General features: G+C 36.3%; 2 protein-coding genes across 4 annotated transcripts in view; both read left to right on the top strand.

Annotated features, from left to right (window-relative positions):
• Window positions 1-398: 398 nt before the first annotated feature.
• Window positions 399-2313, top strand: LOC108319703 (protein BASIC PENTACYSTEINE2). Of its 3 annotated transcripts, XM_017550928.2 has the most exons (3): window positions 421-558; window positions 740-921; window positions 1188-2313. In XM_017550928.2, the coding sequence occupies exon 3, from the start codon at window positions 1193-1195 to the stop codon at window positions 2030-2032; it is 840 nt and encodes a 279-aa protein (XP_017406417.1). In that variant the 5' UTR covers window positions 421-558; window positions 740-921; window positions 1188-1192; the 3' UTR covers window positions 2033-2313. The 3 variants fall into 3 exon arrangements, with proteins under 3 accessions (XP_017406415.1, XP_017406417.1, XP_017406416.1); XM_017550926.2 differs by lacking the exon at window positions 740-921 and having other exon boundaries at window positions 399-558; XM_017550927.2 differs by lacking the exon at window positions 421-558 and having other exon boundaries at window positions 565-921.
• Window positions 2314-20942: 18629 nt separating this feature from the next.
• LOC108319714 (protein SRG1) overlaps window positions 20943-22893 on the top strand; it is a 34885-nt gene continuing 32934 nt past the window's right edge. Inside the window, exons 1-2 of the mRNA XM_017550940.2 lie at window positions 20943-21311; window positions 21491-21741. Coding sequence (XP_017406429.1) covers window positions 21081-21311; window positions 21491-21741 — 482 coding nt within the window. The 5' untranslated portion in view covers window positions 20943-21080. The remainder of the gene's footprint in view (window positions 21312-21490; window positions 21742-22893) is intronic.

The following is a 22893-nucleotide window of genomic DNA, read 5'->3' as shown; positions in this document are numbered from 1 at the left end:
TTATGCTATAGTATGCTTTTTGATGAGTTGTAGAAAAATGGATTATCTTGTAATAAAACGATGATGATTCATCCATAAAAGGCATTGAGATTGACATGAGATAGAGAGTTAGACGTTGAATGGATTGAGACAATGTGGCACGAAGAAGGCAACTTCTAAACAAAGCCCAACATTGTTTTTCTCCAATTTATGTTGTCCACATCGCCTTTCTCCGAAATTTTAAAACCCTCTTTCTGTATGCGTGCTTACCGCACCTCCCAAAACTCAAAAGTAAGTTATATTCATAGGTATAAATGAATTTTGGACTTTCAAATTTCTATTAATATTAATATATTATTTATTTTATATTTCTTATTTAGAAGGGGGCGTGGCAAAGTATATTATATATGCCCATACATACCCTATTTTTTAGCACTCTTTCTCTCTCTCCATTCCTATTGCGACTCTCTTCTCTCTCCTCTCTCTTCGCCTTTCTCTTTCTCTCTCTTTCAGATTTCTGTCTCTCTCATCTTTCTCTCTCCGGAAGGGCAAACCCTAAAGACCGTTTGCACCCACCAAGTAAGTTTTCTCTCTCCTATCTCCTCTTTCTCTCTCTTTCTCTCTTTCTTTCCGCTTTCTCTCTCTCCCTCTCTTTCCTTAAAAATTTGAATATGGGTCCTCCTTCTACCGTTCAGTCTCTGCCTCAATATAAATCATTTGTTGTGTGAATTTGTTTTTCTTCGTCATTATTACAAGCCAGATCTGTTCCCAAATTTTGGAACCCTAAAATGGGAATTGGGGATCTTCAAGCCGCGCTCCTCTTTTTTGTGTGTTCTCTGTGGTTTATGGAAAAATGTAGAAATGATGATGGCGTTCGGATCGTGGGGTTTTCGTTTTGCGGCGATTAGATCGAGCAAGTTCCGATTTTTTAAAGCGGAAGCGGTAAATCTGGATTTGTTTGGGCCTGATTTGATTTTGGTGTTGGTAATCTAAGACGTTTTTGTTTTTGTTGAGTTTGGGATTTTGGGTTGCTGGTATTTTATTTTCTCGTTTTTGTATTAATTTGCATGCGTTGGAGTTTTATTCTTTTGTTATGCTTTTGGTTCATGGTATGTTGCCTTGTTTGAGATTGTAATGATGGGCATTGATAGAAGAAGCATGAGGCATGTTTTGAAACTTTATGATCCTTTGTTTCCTGTTGTGTGTAGTTGCCATGGATGATGATGTGTTGAACATGCCCAATTGGGGTTATTATGAACCCTTCAGAGGGGGACATCTTGGTCTGCAGCTCATGCCTGGTATGACTGATCGAGACACCAAGCCATATCTGCCTGCTCGTGATCCAGCTGTGTTAATGGGTGCTAATGGAACTTTTCACCCCAGAGATTGCGTTGTTTCCGAAGCACCAATGCCGTTGAACTATGTCAGAGATAATTGGACAAGCCAAAGGGAAAGGTATTTCAGTATGCAGCAGCCCACAAATCCTAATTATGCTGTTCTTCCTGAAACATCAGTAGCTCCCAACTTGCAAATTATACAACCACCCGATACATCCAGAGATGAGAAAGTGGATAGAATTGAAGAGTTAGTTGTCAAAAAGGAAGGTGGTCAGTCGAAGAAAAGGCAGACTAAGGGTGCTCTGACGACCCCAAAAGCTAAGAAACCTAGGAAGCCGAAGGATAATGGCAATGTTCCAGTTCAACGTGTGAAGCCCCCGAAGAAGACTATGGAGCTTGTAATTAATGGAATTGATATGGACATTTCTGGTCTGCCCATTCCAGTTTGTTCGTGTACCGGGAGTCCTCAGCAGTGTTATCGTTGGGGTTGTGGAGGTTGGCAATCGGCCTGTTGCACCACAAATGTGTCGATATATCCTTTGCCAATGAGCATGAAAAGGCGTGGTGCTAGGATAGCTGGGAGGAAAATGAGCCAAGGTGCCTTTAAAAAGGTTTTAGAGAAACTTGCGGCTGAAGGATATAATTTTGCTAACCCTATTGATCTGAAGACTCATTGGGCGAGACATGGCACCAACAAGTTTGTTACTATCAGGTAGGTAGGTGCTGCTCAGGGCCTGAGACACATGACAGTTGGTCTGTTTCACCTGTATATACACCTGTGTGGTCTTTCACACAGATGTTGAGTTATTTGTTATCCAAGAATTTTCTGTTGTGGTACTTCTACCTAAAATTTGGATATTCCAGTTCTTTTGTTCTTTTTCCCTCTTCAGCTTTTATGTGATAAGGGGCAACCATCTTATATGGCATCAACATTTATGTAGATGAGTTATAACTAGATAGACTAGTTTGGGATAATTCTCATTCACCTTTATTTAAATTTGTCAAGATTTTACAATGCTTTGAATTAACTTTTCCTATTCCTTTGGTTTATTGGTTTGTCAATTGCACATTGCCCTTGTTTGTTTGATTTAGCGCTTCAGTTTTTTTAGTTGTGTATGGTTCATTAACAATCCTATCTGTGGATGATATATGAAATGTGCTGCATTAGGTGCATAATCTTTCAATTGAGTTCTAGTAGGCCATGGTTTAACCTGACAATTCCTCGCAAGAGTCCTTCAGGGTTTTAGAGGTTGCACAATTGGGGGTAAGACCTACTTCTCTCCTATAATCACACCCTATATGATACGAATGTGACCTGGACTCATAGGATAGATATCAGTGGTATTGTTCATTGAATTAGAGGCATGGTGGGACTTAATTGAATGAAAAGGAGTTCCCCTGAATCTTTTTGAACTCTGTCTTTGTACAGAAGCCAACAAAATTTCGTCAGTTATTTTGACACCTCCAATGCCTTTAACAACATTTGGAAGGAAATACTCTTGTCTGTGTTATCTTGGGATGCTCGAGTCAAGCACTTGTTTTCCCTATGCCTGAAATTGTAGAATACTGCAACAATGAATTGGAATAAATGAATACAAGAATCATGATTAGATACTAGAGATGATCATTTTACTCTGAATAGAAGGCCAATCGCCTTATTTTAGTTAGCTCCTGTGAAACAGTAGTGGCATTTAGTCAGTTGTTACAGAATCAAAGTTATGAAGTTGTTCTACGTAGGTTGCCTTGTTAATACGAATAGGTTACTGTCACGTAGAAATAGTCAGAACCTGATGCCAATAGTTAGCGATGTTAATAGAAGTTTATTTTTCAAAATTATATTGCAAGTTTTTTTTTTTCCAAACTTCTGATGAATCATCATCTTCAACATTCTTTTATTTCACTGCTTAATGTCTTGAAACATTTCAATCCCTTCAAAGTGTTTGTTTTTACACGAGTTCGTTGGTTCGGTGTTACCTCGACAGGGAGTCCGTTATCAGGAAAACAAATTTGTGCCGCGAATTTAAAATAAGCAAACCTGTGTGGGTTTGTTTTATTGATAAATTCTTTTATGATTTTGTATTCTTTTGTCTTATGTATTACATCAATCAAAAAAAGGTTTCTTTAAAGAGATAAAGATGTAATATAGGGTTACTTTTACTTAAGGTCCATTTGCACGAAAAGTCACATGAAACATGGGATAAATACCAAAGGCAGTGGAAATTATAGTGCTAGAGAGGGGACTTCTTCAGAAACAAAAAGTAGAAAAAAGATGCATAGCATTTGTCTCATTAGAAAAAAGGTGAACCTATTTAAATTTCATGATTATGATTAAAATAAGAAATAAAGCATATATCTAATTGACTGTTTATGCAAAATTTCATAACTAACTTTGAAACTTGCGTTTAATTACTAAGCACGGATTTTATTTTGTTTAGTTCTTCCACCCATCAACATGATGGTTTACGGAGAAATAGTTTATACCCTTTAAGTATATATTATTTTGGGTCTATTTTAAATATGTTTATATGAAAAACCTTCGAGGAAATTTTCTTATTTAAGAACACATCTGAGAGTTAGAATTTGAACAAAATGAGGGGAGGATAAAAATTAAGTAAATGTTCACAAATTTGATTTACTAATCTTTTGTTGTTTTTTATAATTATAAATATTTTAATTTAGAAATAAAATATTTCTCATCGTTTTTCTTTCCCTGTTAAATCCACATCTTATGCGTAGAAAAGTTAATAATTTTTCTTTCCCTGTTAAATCCACATCTTATGCGTAGAAAAGTTAATAATATGCTTTCGGCGATAATTAAAACACACTAGTATTATGGTCTTGAAAGATTGCAAGAGAAATAAATTAAAAAAATGGTTAAATATGTTTTTCGTCCTTTAAGTATCACACGATTTTGTTTTTAGTCTTTACTCAAAACTTTGATAGTTTTTAGTCTTTATAGTTTTGAAACTCTGACTATTAGTCTTTCAAATTGGACGGTGTTAAATTTTAGTAGATGTGACAAACGACAATGCCACGTGAAATACCAGCTGCCCTCTTCACTCTCTGCCACGTTGGATGTTTAACTTTTGAAATGAGATTAAGTGATTGACACGTTCTTGATTGAAATCAGATTAACAATTAGGGTTCTTAATTGGGCAAAATAAATTTTTTCAATTGGGGAAAAGTAGTTTTACTCGAAGCATTGTACTCCAAGCATTGTACTCGAAACCTTTCACTTGAAGCATTCTATCCAGGTGGTCGTTGCGGTGGTCGTTCCGGTGCTCGTGAAAGAAACGGTGGGTGTGAAAGACAAGCGTAAAGGTAAGCTAAGCTATTATTTTTCTCTTTTGGTTATGGTTGTTCCAATTTGTGCGTAAAGCGTTGATGTCTGAATGTAGGTTTAGAAATGGTTTTCAACATTTGTTTGTATCACATGGGAAAGTTTGTTAGTAATAAGGGGCTACAGTATGTTGGAGGAAAGATACACGTGATCAAGGGACTTGATCCGGATCATTGGTCGTATTTTGAAACAGTTGGAATAGTTAAAGAATTTAAGTATGATGCAGACTTCAAACTATGGTGGAAGGGGTCCAAACAAAGTCTGATGAATAATGTGAGATTATTGAGTGATGACAGTGAAGCACTGTACTTGGCTAACTATGCAGAGGAAAATAAGGAAGAGGTAGAAATCTATGTTCAACATGTTCCTAGTGAGGCAGTGGAAGTTCACTTTCTTAGTTGTGGTACGGAGGAAGTGGTTTCCAAAGTGGGTGATGAAGAGGTTAATTTACATGAGGAAGAAGTGGCTGAGATTGTACAAGAGGGTGAAATGGGTCTGGAAGAGGGTGATGTTGTTGTAGAAGAGGGTGAGGAAGAGTGTGATGGTGGTGAGGAACATGAAGAGGTTGAAATGGGTGAGCAAGAAGAAGAGTTTGATGGTGGTCATGAACAACAAGAGGTTGAGATGGGTGAGGAAGAAGAAGATTGTGATGGTGTTGACGAACAGGAAGAGGTTGTAATGGGTGAGGAAGAAGAAGAGTTTGATGGTGGTCATGAACAGGAAGAGGTTGAAATGGGTGAGGAAGAAGAAGAGTGTGATGGTGGTGACGAACAAGAAGAGGTTGTAATGGGTAAGGAAGAAGAAGAGTGTGATGGTGATGATGAACATGAAGAGGTTCAAATGGGTGAGGAAGAAGAAGAGTTTGTCGGTGGTGATGAACATGATTATCTTCGTGAAGAAGAGGAAGGGGGGAATGTTGTTGAGGGAGAAGTAGAAGCTTCAGTTGAAGAATGTATGGATGACAGTGAAGAAGACAAAATGGCTAATGAAGATGATGGGTTTGGTGTTCAGAATGATACGGTGGACCAAGTTCGGAGAAACATTAATCCAGTTTTGGATAGATGGAATAAAATGAAAAAGAAGAAGAAATGTGTGACTAGAAGAGGCAATGTTGGGGAAGGTTCATTTATAATGAATGAAGAAGTTGAAGATCATGACATGAATGAAGAATACAACAGTGATGAATTAGATTCAAATGGTGATAGTGATGAGGATGTGAGGTTGAAAAGGGGGAACTTTAAAAAGTATAGAAAAGATGATATGAACAAGAACTTCATATTTGAATTGGGGATGGAGTTCTGTTCATTAAAGGAATTTAAAAATGCACTATTGGAGCATAGTGTATTAAATGGAAAAGAGGTTAAGTTTATGAAGAATGACCTTAACAGAGTAAGGGCAGTTTGTAAAAACAAATGTGGTTTTTTGATTATGGCTAGCAAGGTAGGAGGCAAGCAAACATTTAGGGTCAAAACCTTGGTTGGACGACACAGTTGTGGAAGGGTTTTTAGAAACAAAAGTGCAAATGTAAACTGGATTGCACAAGTATTAGTAGATATGTTTGTAAATGTGGCTAACATGACAGTCAACCAAATAATTGATGACATTAAGAAGTCATTCAGTGTTGGAATAACTGCTTGGAAAGTTGGAAAGGCCAAGCAAATTGCTTTGGATTCTTTGGTTGGTGATGGAGAACGACAATACGGTCATCTATATGATTATGTGGGTGAATTACTAAGAGTGAAGTCTGGAACCTTTAAAATTAAAGTCAATCAACCCCAACCAAGTTTGCCTCCAAGATTTAGGTCATTTTATATGTGTTTAAAGGGCATTAAGCAATGCTTCTTAGGAAGTTGCAGGCCCTTCATAGGGGTAGATGGTTGTCATCTGAAGACAACATATGGTGGTCAATTGTTGGTGGTAATGGGCAGAGACCCGAATGACCAATATTTCCCACTAGCTTTTGTTGTGGTTGAAAATGAATGCAAAGAAAGTTGGAGATGGTTTTTTACACTACTTCTGGATGATATTGGAGGCATTGATTGTCAATGTTGGGTTTTCATTTCTGATCAACAAAAGGTATTTTCATTTTAATGTTTTCCTATTTTTATTTCGTAGCAATGAAAGTATTTACTATTGACCAAGACCTTTTGTGATTTGCAGGGACTAATGACAGTTTTTGATGAGATCTTGGAAGGAGTGGAACATAGATTGTGCTTAAGGCACTTGTATAACAATTACAAGAAGAAGTTTGGTAGAGGAGTGCTTATTAGAGATCTTATGATGGGGGCTGCGAAGGCCACATTTAAACAGAATTGTCCAATGTTAACATTGATGCTTACAATTGGTTGCTAGCTATTCCAACTAAGTGTTGGTGTAAACATGCATTTAGTAGTTATCCTAGATGCGATGTCTTGTTAAATAATTTGTCTGAGTCATTTAATAGTGCAATTTTACTAGCTAGAGACAAACCTATCATAACTATGATGGAATGGATTAGAACTTACATTATGAGTAGGTTTGCAACACTTAGAGAAAAAGCAAAGACATATACAAGAGTTGTGATGCCTAAACCACGAAATAGGCTTGATAGGGAAGTTGAGAAGAGTGGAAATTAGATTCCAACTTGGGCAGGGGTTGCAAAATTTGAAGTCACTCACGGGTTTACAATGGATAAGTTAGTAGTTGACCTAAGTAACCATTCATGTAGTTGTTACTTTTGGGATTTGGTAGGAATACCTTGCAGGCACGCTGTGGCTGCCATAAATTACAAACTAGAAAACCCTGAAGACTATGTACATCCTTATTACAAGAGAGAGGCTTATGAGACTTGTTATGGCCCTGAAATTGTTCCAATCAATGGACAACAATTGTGGTCTACTTCTGAATCTGGTGCACTACTGCCTCCAATTTATAAAACACCCCCTGGGAGGCCTAAAAAACTAAGAAGAAGGGAGGCTGATGAATATGTGACTCATACAAAATTGTCAAAGAAGAATCTTGTTATGAAGTGTAGTAGCTGCAATGAATTTGGTCATAATGTAAGAACATGTAAAAGGGGAAGGAAAAAGGTACAAAATCACACTTTTACAACTTCACTTATTTACACATTCAAACTTATTTACACTATGGTAATTGCAATGTTGCTTACTTCCATTTACAGAACACAAGGGTCACTTCAAGTGTAGGAGGATCTGGCAGCACAAGGGCGACTTGTACAACTATCTTTGATTCTGCAAGGAATAATGTCTGCTTTTACTTTCTTATGCTGCCAACTGTTTTCTTTATTAACATACAACAAAAGACCAGTAACAATGAAATGTTAAAGGGAAAACAAATAAGTTATTTGGAGAATTTAGTCAAGTAGAATTTCGAGACAAACTCAACTACCTCATTTTATTCAACCATAATTCTTAATTACAATTCATCTTCAACAAAAACATAATACAAAAGAAAATTGTTAACGCCCATGACAAGACAAATAACAACAACATCATTTTCCCAACTTTCTTCTCTTGTTCTAATTTCCTTTTCAACTTGTCGTTCTTCTTCCTTAGATCCAATTCAAGTTTTTCATTTTCCAAACACATTTCAAGTTCTTCACGTTTTCTTTCAAAGCTTCCTTTAATTTCAGAAACTCCTTCATCATGCCATTCAAAGTAATTACAACTTGAATTACTCTGCAATCAAAACAACACAAGATTAATTCAAAATTCAGCACATGAAATGAAAGATTTAATCACTTACTGCCCAATTTCTACATCTATAAAACAATATTCCTTTGTTCTTCACAGTAGTTGCCTTCAAAAACAACAATGTTTCACCACAACCACACAATTTAGAAGGTAACCGTGAAGATGATCCACAACTTTGCGACTTTCCCGAACCAATTGAACTTCGCGTCCAACCATTTCCTCCACTCTCACCTTTCGTTTCACTACAACAAAGAAATTCCTTCATCAGCTTTCCTGCCCACCCAAACCATATATCCCCAATCCTTATGTTCACGCGAAGAAGTGCAAAACAAAACGTATCAACTTACCTCCTCAAGAACACAAACTCCAACCTTCAGATGTACCTCCTTAGCTTTCTTTGCCCCCAACTACAGTGACGAAGAAGAACCCAACTTCTTCAAATCTCATTTATAACAGATGACGAAGTGCTCTTGAACGAAATGCACACTTAACATACTTAATCTCATTTCAAAAGTTAACATCCAACGTGGCAGAGAATGAAGAGGGCAGCTGGTATTTCATGTGGCATCGCTGTTTACCACATCTACTAAAACTTAACACCGTCCAATTTGAAGGACTAATAGTCAAAGTTTCAAAACTATAAGGACTAAAACCATCAAAGTTGAATAGGGATTAAAAACAAAATCGTGTGATACTTAAGGGACGAAAAACATATTTAATAAAAAAAAAAGATACTTTCATCTATATTTATTAAATAAACTATCCTTTTGGTTGTGTTGTTGAGCTAAGAAATAGAAGAAAAAAAAATACTATTTATGAGACATGTAATTTTTATCAAATTTTAGTGGGTTTATAACGTTGGAGTCGAATTAGATAAATAAAACAAAGAACCCACTTTATAATCTAAATTTATGATCCATTAAGGAAATCGTTTGAAAATTAACCCCAAAGCTTTAGTAATTAAAATATTTCTAAAAGCATTTTACTAGTTTATGTGTTTTTCAATTATTGCTTTTCAAAAATCAAATCCACAAATTTTTAGTGGTTATTAGTATTGCCTTCATGCATTAGTAATTGTTACTCAATTCGGAATATGCTTAGTTATTCCCAATTTTAGTTAGTAAATAAGATGATAATGCTTAGTTGCACTATGATCAGATTGTTTCATGTAATAATAAAGAAACAACAGTAAATATTATAATTTGAATTTTTTTTTGTGCTGTATATTATATTCTATTACTTAATAGTATATATTAACCTTATTATTTATTTTATTGTAATATACAAAAAGAATTATACTATAATATTATAATTTTGTGATACATATCAAATACGATAAGTAACAAATACATAAAGAAAAGTAAAAAAAATTATATAGACACCTCTATATTACAAAGTATCAATTTGAGATATTTAATTTTTAGTTTTTTTTCTCATTATTTGTTTGAAATATTTCTCAAATTTCCATTTGTTTCAATTACGTATTTGTAAAATTGATTAAATTAGATCATTTCCGTTAGATTGATGTTAAAGTCTTGTCCCCGTATCAGTTTATAGCACTTTTAATTTTTATTTTGATTTCTTTTTTGTCATGTGTCATGTTATTGTTGTGTTTTTATTTTAATCCAACTTAATTACAACTTAGATATACATATTAAAATAATTTTTTAAAATATTCAACTTAATTTCAAATTTCCATTTGTTTCAATTACGTATTTTTATTTTAATCCAACTTAATTACAACTTAGATATACATATTAAAATAATTTTTTATAATTTATACTTCAAATAACTTTTCCTATGTACTGAAGTTAAATTAAAAAAAACACTTGTGTTAAACTTATAATTTTTTTTAAAATATTAAAAATATAAATGCAAAATAACACTTATAGTTTTTAAATTTTAAAACTTTAAAAAAATTTAAAAATATATTTTTCTTTATTAACTTATTTATAAATTTAATGGAACAAATACATTTACATGTGACAAATATGAAAATTTAAAAATTACAAGTGCCACTCTAACTTTTTAATATTATTAGAAAATTAAAAGTTTAAAATAGATATTTTTTTATTAAAATAAAAAATGTAACAAAAAATAATTTGAATATTTAAGTAATGTATTCGATGTGTAAATTCTAAAATATTATTTTAATATATATATATATATATATATATATATATATATATATATATATATATATATACTAATTTTGTTTCATTTTGAAATTAAACAAAATTATTTTATTTTAAAAATATTTAGGACTCAATCGAGTCAAAATTTCAAATACGTGGACAAAATTGAATAAAAGGCACTGTCATGAGACACTAACACTAACATATGACACTAAACTATTATTGAATTGTCATGTAGCATTTAACTGACACTAACACTAACATATGACACTAAACTATTATTAAATTGTCATGTGGCACTGAACTGCCATGTAGCACTAAGATTACCACATGGTATGTCATTGTTATGTGACATGAAATTATCTGACACGTTGAAAAAAGAATAAAAAATAAAAGAAAGTAAAAATTAAAAAGCTTTAATACCTAATTTTGTCCCTAGTTTGGTTGACAAATTTCAATTTAATCCCTCATTAGAAAAGTGTTTGAAATAGGTCCTTACTTGTAAATTTGTGAGTCAAATTAGTCCCTTCCGTTAAATATAATCAAACGGAGTTAATGGGATGATGATGTGGCAGTAGTTAGTGGTGACGTGTAAAAATACAATTGTATGCATGCTTATGTGTTGGTTAATTAGAGTTAATTAGAGAAGAAAGAGTTTTGGTTTATAGGCCCAAAGCTCCTTCAGATTAGAAACTAGGGTTTCTTCTTTTGTTCTCTCTTGGGACAAAGTTTAGAGTCTCTTCTTTACTTCCAACCATGGCAGCCCTGCCTTCCATCAGCCCAACACCACCGCGCATCCCACTAGCCGGCCAAAATTGTCGCCGGCGACACCGATCGTTGCTAGAGTCACCGCTGACCACCGCGCCAACCTCTCCTCTCCTGCCTCTCTTCGTGCACGAGAGAAGTACTCTCGCCTCTCCGCGCTGCGCCCTCACCACCGTGCCTCCCACCATTCTCCGCTGCCAGTGTCGTCACCGACAGCGCTTGTTGCGGCCTGGGGAACCATCAGAGTTCCCCTTTCTTTTCTTCCAAACGTTAGGGTTTCTCTCCTCCTTTTCAACTCTGCAACGCTCACCAGGAGCGATGGAGGTGCCACTGTGGTCCGCTCCTGTCGGGTTCATCACCAGTCCTTTTCACTCTCTACGGCGCACTGCCATTTGAGACTAAGCCCCTAGTCGTTGCCCATATCTCCATCGAGCTTGGTTGGGGTTTCTCTTGTTCTCAAATTCCAAGGCATCATGGCATGGTTGGCTATGCCACTAGCTTCTTCTCCGAGTCCTCCCAAGAAAACGGTGTCACCGTCATTCATTTTGCGCTTGTTGGGGACTCGAACGACGCCATTTTGGAGCGCCATTTTGGAGCGCGTCAAATCTCGAGGATCGGTGATCAAGGTCGGGGTTGACGCAGAGAAGTAACCGTTGGGTGCCCCATTTCATACAGGGCAACGAGAAGTTGTGCAGTGGCTTCGATCTTTCGGGTCCCGTGGCCATCGACGAAACGATGATCACACTAAAGAAAAAACTGAACTTTTTTATTCCTCTGTGTGTCTGTGAAGTTTTATGGGGTTCTTTTTTGTGTGTGGTGTGTTTCAAGCTGTTTTTTGGGAGGCTTGAGGAAGGATTGAATGGTGGGGTTGAATTTTAATTGAATTTGCAGAAAGAATGAAGGTTTGAATGATTTGAGAATTGAGGATTGAAGATGGAGAATGAGTTGGTTGGGATTGTTAATCTGTTTTTGGTGTGTTATGTTTTTGGTTCAAAGTAGGGGAAATAGGAGAAAAGTATGATAAGAAGGATGGGAATGAACATTAGTGAAAAGGTGTTGGTAGTAGCTGTGAGTGGCAAGATGGTTATGGCGATGGTTGAATATGAGTTGTTGTCTTGACTAAGAATGGAGAAATTGATTTTAAAAAACCCAATTTCTTAATAAAACTCTTTCTTCTCTAATTAACCAATACGTAACCACGCACACAATTATACTTTCACACGTAACCACTAACTATTGTCGTATCATCATCTCATTAATTCCGTTTGGTTATATTTAATGGAAGGGACTAATTTGACTCACAAATTTACAAGTAAGGACCCATTTCAAACACTTTTTTAACAAGGGACAAAATTGAGATTTGCCAACCAAACTAGGACAAAATTGAGTATTAAACCAATTAAAAACTACGAATTAATATGTGGCATGCACAAACACATTGTTAACAGTAATATTATGAATAATACCTAATTAGATCATCTTTATAAATATAAAGACTTAATTGAACCAAATAAAAATTAAGGATTTAATCGGATATTCCAAACGAATAAGAGAACTAAACGTGATTTTATCCTTTATTTTTTCTATTTTTCTTTTTCATATAATTATCATATTGTTCTTATAGGGTTAAATATATCTTGTGAAGACTCTAAAAGAAATTTCAACACTTCAATCCTTCGACTCCAAAGGTACTCATCTTCTTTCGAGGTACTCGTTTTTCTTAAGCCAAGTAAAGGTTGTGCCAATAGAAGACACTCTTGAGCTCAAGTCAGCCAAGTGCGTCAACAAGTAATAATTGCGATAATTAATGAACATAATTAACATACCTCGTAGATTGTTCTATTTATACTACTATTAATGGCCCATGACTTGAATGGGCCTAGGCCACATGACGCAATTACCTGTTAGTCTCAAATTATTATAGCTGATTGTAGATAATATAATTAGTGTAATGTCATCCTGGTCGAATAGGTAGGGACCAAATATAAGTCAACTTAGTAGGCTGACATGTACTTAGCTAGGGGAAACTCTTGCTAAGTCTGAGGGTAACCTTGTAATATATAGTACACCATCCCCTAGGCTTTAATATGGTACATGTTAAAGATTTGCAAAGAGCTTCGTGGTGTTACATATCAATAGTCAGTCTTCAGTCCTTGGCTTGTCGATCACAATGTCGATACTCGATTCTCATCTTATTTCTTTGGCTATGTAGCCCTATAGGTGTAATAGTCCCTAGCCTCTAGAAACACACTAGTGCAAAATTAGGCTTTAATGTCACCCCGTAGACGTCAGACCACAAAATAACCAATGTAAATTATTGACCGGTGGAATTTTCATAAATAAGTGGGCATATAGACGTCTGTTAGGAGGGTCCCAACGTCTATAATATTATTTAATGTCACCCCTCCTAACAGATGTCTATATGTCTGACAGGTAGGTGAAAAGTAACTTTTTTCCGCCTTAGAGACGTCCGATCCCGCCACCCTGACATCTATATTCGATTATAGACGTCGGTGCTCCACCTAACGGACGTGTGTATGTCTGAGAGGTGGATGAAAAGTTATTTTCTTCCGCCGTACAAACGTCGGATCCCGCCATCCGACGTCTAAATGGCCTGACAAGGTAGCTGAAAAGTTGTTTTGGACATCATATTAGTGAGGGCCCCGACGTCTAGGCTAGAATAGACGTCGGTTCACTTGGGGAGCCGACGTCTAGTTTGCTGCTAATCAGACATCAAACCTATAGTTACGAGCACTTCCTCGTCTTCCTTCTCGCCTTTTCTCTCCGTGGCATTGATTTTTCAGGTGCGTTTTTGTCTCTTTTGAACTGTTTAAACGTTCTTTTATTTCGATTATATTAGTCTTTGGTCGATTATCTTTCATTTGAACCGATTAAAATGAGTTTTTCTTGTGTTTTGGTGTAGTTTTTCTCGTGTCTTTGGGTAGTGTAGTACCGTATTCTCCCGTTGCTAGTTTCCTCGTAAGAAAAGCTTGCGTCTTTTGGATGTCTTATAGCGTTTCAACCCAAAATCGAACTTCGGTCCTTGCCTAGTTCTTGTCACCGTTCGTTTTCATTGGCGATTTTAATGGAACTAAGCAAGGACCCAGATTCGATTTTCGGTTGAAATGCCATAAGAGATCCAAAAGACGCAACCTTTTCTATGACGAAACTAGCAAAGGAAGAAGGTGCTATTACGCTACCCAAAGACACGAGCTGCAATAGACGTCGGTTAATGCAATGTCCGACATCTATAGAGCCCTTTAGACGTCGGATCATGCAGTAACTGACGTCTATAAAGACGTCGAACCTTTTAACGTCACCCACAAAGACGTTGATTCTAGAGCTGACGTTAAAAGGCCAAAATAACAGACGTTAAATGCCCTTTCTGCACTAGTGACATAACGACAAAAAAGTTGTAATGATGAAGTTTCAGATCTAACGTGATAAGGGAGATGAAGAGGTGTTAGATTGATGTGTTGTATAGGAAATAAAGTGATGCTGAGAATGTAACGCCCCGGCAACTCACAGGGACCGTTGACTGCCCCCACAGATCACCACCAGGCTTTCCAGTGTGCTTTGTCCTCACTCGCACACTTTCCGGGAAAACTTCCCAGAAGGTCACCCATCCCAGAATTACTCCAAGCTAAGCACGCTTAACTACGGAGTTCTTATGAGTCAGGCTACCGAAAAGCAAATGCATTTTGGTGATATGAGTAGTCAAATCAATTCCTTTAAGCTATTCTTCAACTGTATAGTCCCATACCTATACAGTCTCCAGATCCCTCTCATTCCGGTGTATGTTCGATTCATCCATGTACCCCTTCCACCCGAAGCTGCCAGGAGCCGCTCCTTGTCTGTGCCCCCTGCACCATGCTTCTTGCACCGGCGTCACTCCCCGCCCTCGTCTCCGTGCCCGGGTGTCACATGCCCACCAGCTTCCGCTCTGGTTCGTCCTCGAACCACACCGTACTGGGAGAGGCTAGGCTCTGATACCATCAGTAACGCCCCGGCAACTCACAGGGACCGTTGACTGCCCCCACAGATCACCACCAGGCTTTCCAGTGTGCTTTGTCCTCACTCGTACACTTTCCGGGAAAACTTCCCAGAAGGTCACCCATCCCAGAATTACTCCAAGCTAAGCACGCTTAACTACGGAGTTCTTATGAGTCAGGCTACCGAAAAGCAAATGCATTTTGGTGATATGAGTAGTCAAATCAATTCCTTTAAGCTATCCTTCAACTGTATAGTCCCATACCTATACAGTCTCCAGATCCCTCTCATTCCGGTGTATGTTCGATTCATCCATGTACCCCTTCCACCCGAAGCTGCCAGGAGCCGCTCCTTGTCTGTGCCCCCTGCACCATGCTTCTTGCACCGGCGTCACTCCCCGCCCTCGTCTCCGTGCCCGGGTGTCACAGAGAAGATGTAGAGTTAACACCCTTGGCCTTCAGATCTAGGGAGATCCAATGGTTGAGGATAAGGGTGTAAAGGTGAAAGGTCACGAATATATGCTATAAATAGGAGGTCCATTTGCCTCAATTAGGCACCAAATTCTTGAGAAATTTACTCTATTGTCGATATCATTGTGAGAGAAGTTCGTCTTGTAACTGTTAACTATTAAAAGGTATGTGGCATAGTAGGTCAAATATGGATTTCAGGGAGGAGTTAGATAATAGTAGTAGTCGAACCTTAATGACCTTTGATGTGTCGTCATTAATGGCTAAGGGGGTGGTGATGGAGACAACTATTGATAAAAGGAAGACCCTACCGAGAATGGGCTATAATATAATTGAGAGGGTGAATGTTATAGATAACGTTTTCCATGACCGAGAGGGGTATGTGAAGGAGTTTTTCTATGTGTATATGTGTTTATTCCTATAACTCCACGTCTAACTACCATTTGACGAGTTAACAATAGGTGTCCTCTGTCTTTTAACTATTGCGCCAACACAATTCCATCCAAACAGATGATGTATTCTTAAAGTGTTTAGATTAGTATGCCAGACCATTTTCTTATTGTCATCATGTGAATGCTTCCTTCATTTTTATCTTACTCGAGCAAGAGATTTGATTACTTAGTTGTCTTTGGTGAGTAGGTTGGGCATTTATGTTCTTGATGCATACTCCAACTCATTTAAGAAGCTTAAGAATGACTTCTTTAGGGTGGTAGAAAACTCGGCTGGGTGATTATACTTTTGTGATGTAAACGGCAAGCCGAATTTTCCATTTTATTGGGCAAACAACCATTTGGGGTATAAGTAGTGGTCGAAGGAAATTTTGTCCAAAGAGGATTATTGGAATCCTAGGGAAGCTTCCTTGCAAAATACCTACGAATAAAATTATTCAGGTTTATTTGTCCTTTCAGCCAATTACTAAACTATACGATAAATGTAAAATAGCATGCAACTTGAATATTTTTAAGCAAATCTGAAATTTTTTTGGGCGTTTATAGATTACATTGCCCAACACATTTCCAAGATGGGGACAGATGAGGATATGTTCCACAAACTAAGCAATCAAATGGTTGAGGAAGCAAAAAAGGACAGGGATACATAAGTTCCCAACCTAAGGAGACTAGTGGTGGAGACACATCAACCTTAGAGCGAAATAAAGAGGACTACACCTCCAAAGTTGTGGGAAACTAGTAGGATAGAAAAAAAGTGAGGGTCAAGTTCTTTGTACAAGGTGGAACTTTGAGTTATGGGGTAAGGCTTTTGAGTTGGGTGGTTTAGAGAGCCTTTTCTTTAATATGCGCAAGGACGTGACAATCAGTTTGAGGGAAGATGAATTAAAGGTGATTGAGATGGCACTCTTCTATGTGCTCTTTTGGAATTCCAAAGTCTACCACTAGTACTCAGTCATAGGGTAACTAATTTTCTACTCAAAGAAATGGTTAAAGAGAAGACCAAGATGGTCGAGGACCTAGTCAATCTGTAACAAATATATGAGATTGACAAGCTTGTGTGGGCTGAAGATAAGAAGTCTCTTGTCCTTCATAGGCACATTCTACTTTCTCTGTCACTAGTAACCCACCTTTTGAAGGTTAGTTTTCGTTTTCGTTTTGAAGAACTTATGTGTTGAACTTGTTTGTTGTTGTTTGATTGAACTTGTTTGTTGTTGTTGTTTGATTGAAATTGTTTGTTGTTGTTTATTGTTGCTTGTTGTTGATACTACGTTCATAGTTCTTGCTTTATAAAATACCAAAAACTGAAATTTGTTGTTTTTCTATTTTTTAGGTCTCGTAAAGTTATAAAAAAGGATCACAATTAATTAAAAAAAACAAAACAAAAAATGATTAACGTCATATATTGACAAAATTTGACGTTAGTTTAACGTCATATATTGACAAAAATCAACGTTAGTTTAACCTCGAATTTTTTGAATTCGACGTGAATTTAATGTTTCCAAATATAACATTGTTCGTGAATTCGCCGTCAAAAGCCCAAAATATTCGACGTTGTACGTGATTTTTGTACTAGTGAATCTTTCCATGAATTATTCAAATTGATTAGTATTTGGTGAAATCTTGAGTAATTATATTATTGATTTGTATGTGTAGTTGTACCTGGTTAGTTATGGATTGGAAGATTAGTTATATGACCTAGTCTATACTAGAGATTAAATTATAGTTGAGCATGACTGAGTTTGAAATCATTAGTTGAGTTAATTCATGAACTGTAAATCAGTTTATGTAAGTTTGGATGTGTATATGATATGTATTCTTGCCATAACTATAAATCCAAGTTTCATTTACTTTCTTCTCCTATGGCTTTGGTAAGTCGGGTCGGAGCTGGACACTACTCTGGTAAGTAGGACTACTTTGATAAGTAGGGATGAGTCTAATCGGACACTGCTTTGGCAAGCAGAACACTGCTTTGGTAAGCAAGACACTACTTTGGTAAGAAAGACTGCTTTGATAAGTAGGGATAATGACTCAATTTGAACTTTGCTTTGGTAAGCAGGACTGCTTTGCTAAGCAGGAATAATGACTCGAACAAAATTGCTTTGGTAAGTAGAATTTGTATGACGGTAGGTTACGAAAGAATGATACAACTGGTACGAGATTGAAATTCATAAATGATGTTGTTTAATCGAGTTATGTGACTGAGTATGATTATGATGTATGCTTTACTGTGTTTTGATTAGCACATCCTTGCTTGTTTGTGCATGTGACTGTGATGATAGCATAATTTGTGGTGTTATACGGGAGCAGACAATATTATAGATGAATTGGCATATGGTTCTGGACTTGCATAGAAGATGAGAAACATGCGGGGAAAAGAGCCTTGGTAAATTTTCTAAAGAATTTTATGTTTGAATTTCTGAATTTGTGTGAAATTTTATTTTCAAAGGACTTGTGTTGTAATAAAGAATCTAGTATTTTGTTGGAGTTGAAATTTATCTTTAAAAAAAATTAGATGAATGTTTTATGGAACATAAATCGTAATGCCCAATTCGGGGTGTTACACTAGTGGAGGCTGCTTCCTTGGTTGGTACGCCTTCTTTGGAGAATGTCATTATCATAAATAGTTTACACTAGTAAAAAATTGGGTTTTTACAACGCACATTATGCCACGGCTCACTAGAAACCGCAGCATAATGGTGCGCGGTGGTAGTTTTGTAAATAAATCGAAGAAATATGCCGCGGTTCAGAGGGGAACCGCGACATATACGCCAGTCAACCATCCCCTTTGACGCCACGTCTGAAAAAAAAATTAAATAACAGCCTATATGTCGCGGTTCTCTGGAAAACCGCGGCATATACCCCTGTCAATTTATTGCAGGGGCTGACTGAGTTAGAGAATTTCAGAAGTTACAAGGGTATATGCCGCGGTTCTCAGTGTAACCGCAACCTATTCTCCTACCTGAAATAAATTTAAAATGAATTTGAAATATTTAGAGGAATATACCGCGGTTGCCCTCTGAACCGCGGCATATAGTTTAAAAATAATTTAAAAAATGCCATCTTATACCGCGGTTGCCGCCGAACCGCGGCATATAGTTTAAAAATAATTTCAAAAATGCCATCTTATACCGCGGTTAAGTAGTGAACCGCGGTAGATTCCCCAGTCAGAGTTAAAAAATAAAACTTTGGAACAGTATCGTCTTGTTCGCGCAGACGCTCGCTGGACTTCGAGTTTTCTTCTCCCGCCGACCACCCATCTCAGTTCCCTCGTTTCTTCACCGTTTAAACTCAAAATTGTTCGGTCATTTCCCATTTTTGACGATAAGAAACAGTTTTAGCCGATCAAAATCGTTTGAAACGCCTGTCATTCCTCTCCGTTGCCATTCCCCTTTGTTGCACCAAGCTTTTTCGCCGCCCCTGTTCCAGGTATTTATGCCCTTTTGCATTCTTAACATGATTTCTTCATTGGTGGTAACTTTAACAAATTTTGATAACTTTAACAAATTTTGATTTTTTCCCAAATGTTGAATTCATATACACTAATTAATATGAATTGTCTTTTGCAGAGATTCAAGACACTACTATATGCAGGTCTGTTTTTGTGGTAGTGGATATCACAAAAACAGACCTGCAATTTTAAAAAACTGCAGGGGAATATGCCGCGGTTGTAACCCCAACCGCGGCATATAGTGGACAATTTTTTTTTTTTTAAAAAGGATTTAGGCAGCGGTTCTTTGGACAACCACGGCATATTCCGCAACCTATATACCGCGGTCATAACCGCGGCCTAAAGTCTCTGACTTACTACCGCGGCTGAATATGCCGCGGTTCGTAAACCGCGACGTATAGTGAAAAATAACCGCGGTAAAAGCCCCTCGCTGCACTAGTGTTGTAAGCATTACAACATCTAGATTCACCTCCTAATAGTCCTGAGGCAATTCCTAATGTTTTAACATGTAAGAAAGATCATTTTGCAAAGGAATTGAAATTAGTTTCTAAATTGACTACTTTGCTTGATGAGAGGGAATATTCTATTACTAAAAAGGATGATGAGCTAGTTTAAACTTAAAAAAATCTAGTAAAGGTAGGCCAAAGAAAGTTAATACTAAATCTTCCAAAGTAAGAATTTCTAAAAAGTTGTAAAGGCCGTTTTTTAAAAAGTGAAAAGGTTACCCAGTGATAAATCTCTTAATATGCTCAAGAATTTCCATTCATGTATTTACTTAGCTCTTTCTTTATAATAGGTTTTTCTTGTTTATGTGTAATATGTAATTTTATCATGGAGTTTGTATGATCCTTCATGGTTTTATGTTTGTTAAATAAATGTTATGACAACTATGTGTAACATAAGTTTTATTTGGATAAAAATATAGAAATTAAAAAAGTTTCAGATAAAAAAAAAATTCTAAAATCGTTTTATAGTTGATAAATTTAAAACTATTTAATCCTTAAAATAATAGTTATTCAACAATGTTCAAATATTATATATAAGGAGTAGTTGATATAAAGTTAATTAAAAGTGCGGAAAATATAATTTAAACAATGAAATATATTTGTCAAACATATTTTCGTTTTCACAACAAGTTATTCAATTGAAGTTTCCTTAAGACACATCCATGGCTCGCAGCATATTAAGGATATGCATATGAACAACAAGATACATACAAAGAAACTTGTCGGCACCCTTGTTTAGATTATTTTCGAAATTTCAGAACATGCTAGTATTTGGCCTGCTTAAAATTTAGTTTAAAATTCCTAGGGTTGCCGTCACACAAACTTAGACAAGGAGATAAAAAAAAATTAAGATATATATTTTGTAAACTTGAGCAATTCTGATTTCAAATGGTGTTCTAAAGGCCTTCCTTCCTGTGTCAAGCAACCTAAGAAAACAACCCAAACATCCATCTTGAACTGTGTGCTCTGCTGATGGATTCAACTTCTCTTACAGTGCCCTTTGTCCAAGAAATTGCAAAGGAGGCGTTGACGAGTGTTCCAGAGCGTTATGTTCGTCCACTTCATGAACGTCCAACATTATCTACCACCACACCTTTACCCCAAGTTCCCGTCATTGACCTAAGCAAATTGTTCTCGCAAGATCTCAAGGAACCTGAGCTGGAAAACCTGCACTGTGCCGCCAAAGAGTGGGGTTTCTTTCAGGTCAAATTGGTGCAATGAATTATCCAGATTAAAGAGTTTTGATTAATTATCTGTTCATAGTCCTAGCTCGTATTCATACAGTAGAATCGATTACTACATGTCCTGATTGTTCCACAAATAAACGTACACTTTTTATTAACATGTTGATTATGAAGTGATGAATTACTATTAACGTGCAGTTAATTAATCACGGAGTGAGCAGTTCGTTGGTGGAGAAAGTGAAGAGAGGTGCTCTTGAATTCTTTAATCTTCCAATGGAAGAGAAAAAAATGTTTGCACAGAGAGAAGGAGAAGGTGTGGAGGGATATGGTCAGGCCTTTGTTGTTTCTGAGGAGCAGAAATTAGAATGGGCAGATATGTTTTTCATGCTCACCTTGCCACCACAATTGAGGAAACCCTACTTATTCCCCAACATACCCTTACCATTCAGGTTCCATTCTCTCTCTCTGTTCATTATTATGCTCTCTTCTTTTATATCTTTGGAAATATGATTTAAAATCAGTAACTTAGTGCAGAAACAGTTATTAAGGATCTGAATTTATAATGTGTTTACATTAATGTTCTTACATCTCTAATCAAAGAATAAACGAAGTTCAACTTCAAATCCGAAAATTTGTATTCTGTCTACGCCAAGTTCTAGTTTTCATCAGATAAACGTAAGGTTTAAGAGGCGAAACCTTGACGTTGAAGGAAACATTATAAATGTTAACATTAGTTTGAACAAACGAGTTTGTTTCATATTATTTAGTTTTTACTGAGTCTGATCACCTGTCATAGACGGTCGAATGCAGAGACATCTATTGTATTATAAACCATATCTGTATTTTAAACTAACGGAATTAATGTAAAATAAAGTGTCACACGTCATACTTGTTTAGATTGACTTTTAACCTGATTTATGTAATTATTGCTTACTATATATAACAACACGACTGGTTGCCGATCATGACTGGTTGCTTGAGGTTCAATCATGATGAGAGAAAATAATTTGTTTTTTTCTCTCTAACATAAAGGAATTTGAATTTAAATTCATTGTAAGTTTGTTAATAATATAATGGAATCACATTAATTTTTTTTAGGGAAAATGAAATAATTTAAAAATGGTAGAGATGAAGATAAAAAAAAATCTTATAATTACTAGTGCACGACTTTGGCACTAGTTTTTGTTAGTCATCATACTTTGATTTTACAACCGTAGTTTAGACTGTGATTCCTAAGACTATATTTTAAGAATAGGCTTCGGTTGGTAAGACAATCGAAGCATAAAACGATTAAAAAAAACAAAGTTTTCAAAAACAAGAACAAGAGTAAAAGTAAGAATGAGTGATGTCAAGACCAATTACACAAACACGAATCAACAATCAGAACAACAACAATGTTGTAGCATCCCAAATGCAACAAATCAAGATCAACATGAACTTGCAATGATGCAACGTCCCAATACAAAAAGATGACAATGACTACCAAAGCGTAGCATGGACACCAAAATGAGAAGAAAAATCGCATTATGAGCAAGAAGAGAAAAATAAAAACAAATGAAAGAGATAAACGATAAACGAAAAGGAAGATAAACGATAATGAA

Source organism: Vigna angularis, chromosome 1 (genome assembly GCF_016808095.1).
Source record: "Vigna angularis cultivar LongXiaoDou No.4 chromosome 1, ASM1680809v1, whole genome shotgun sequence".
Taxonomy (NCBI): domain Eukaryota; kingdom Viridiplantae; phylum Streptophyta; class Magnoliopsida; order Fabales; family Fabaceae; genus Vigna; species Vigna angularis.
This window is presented reverse-complemented; position numbering and strand designations above follow the sequence as displayed.

Coding starts and splice junctions, on each gene's coding strand:
- LOC108319703 (XM_017550926.2), top strand. CDS start 1,193: ATGGATGATGATGTGTTGAACATGCCCAATTGGGGTTATTATGAACCC.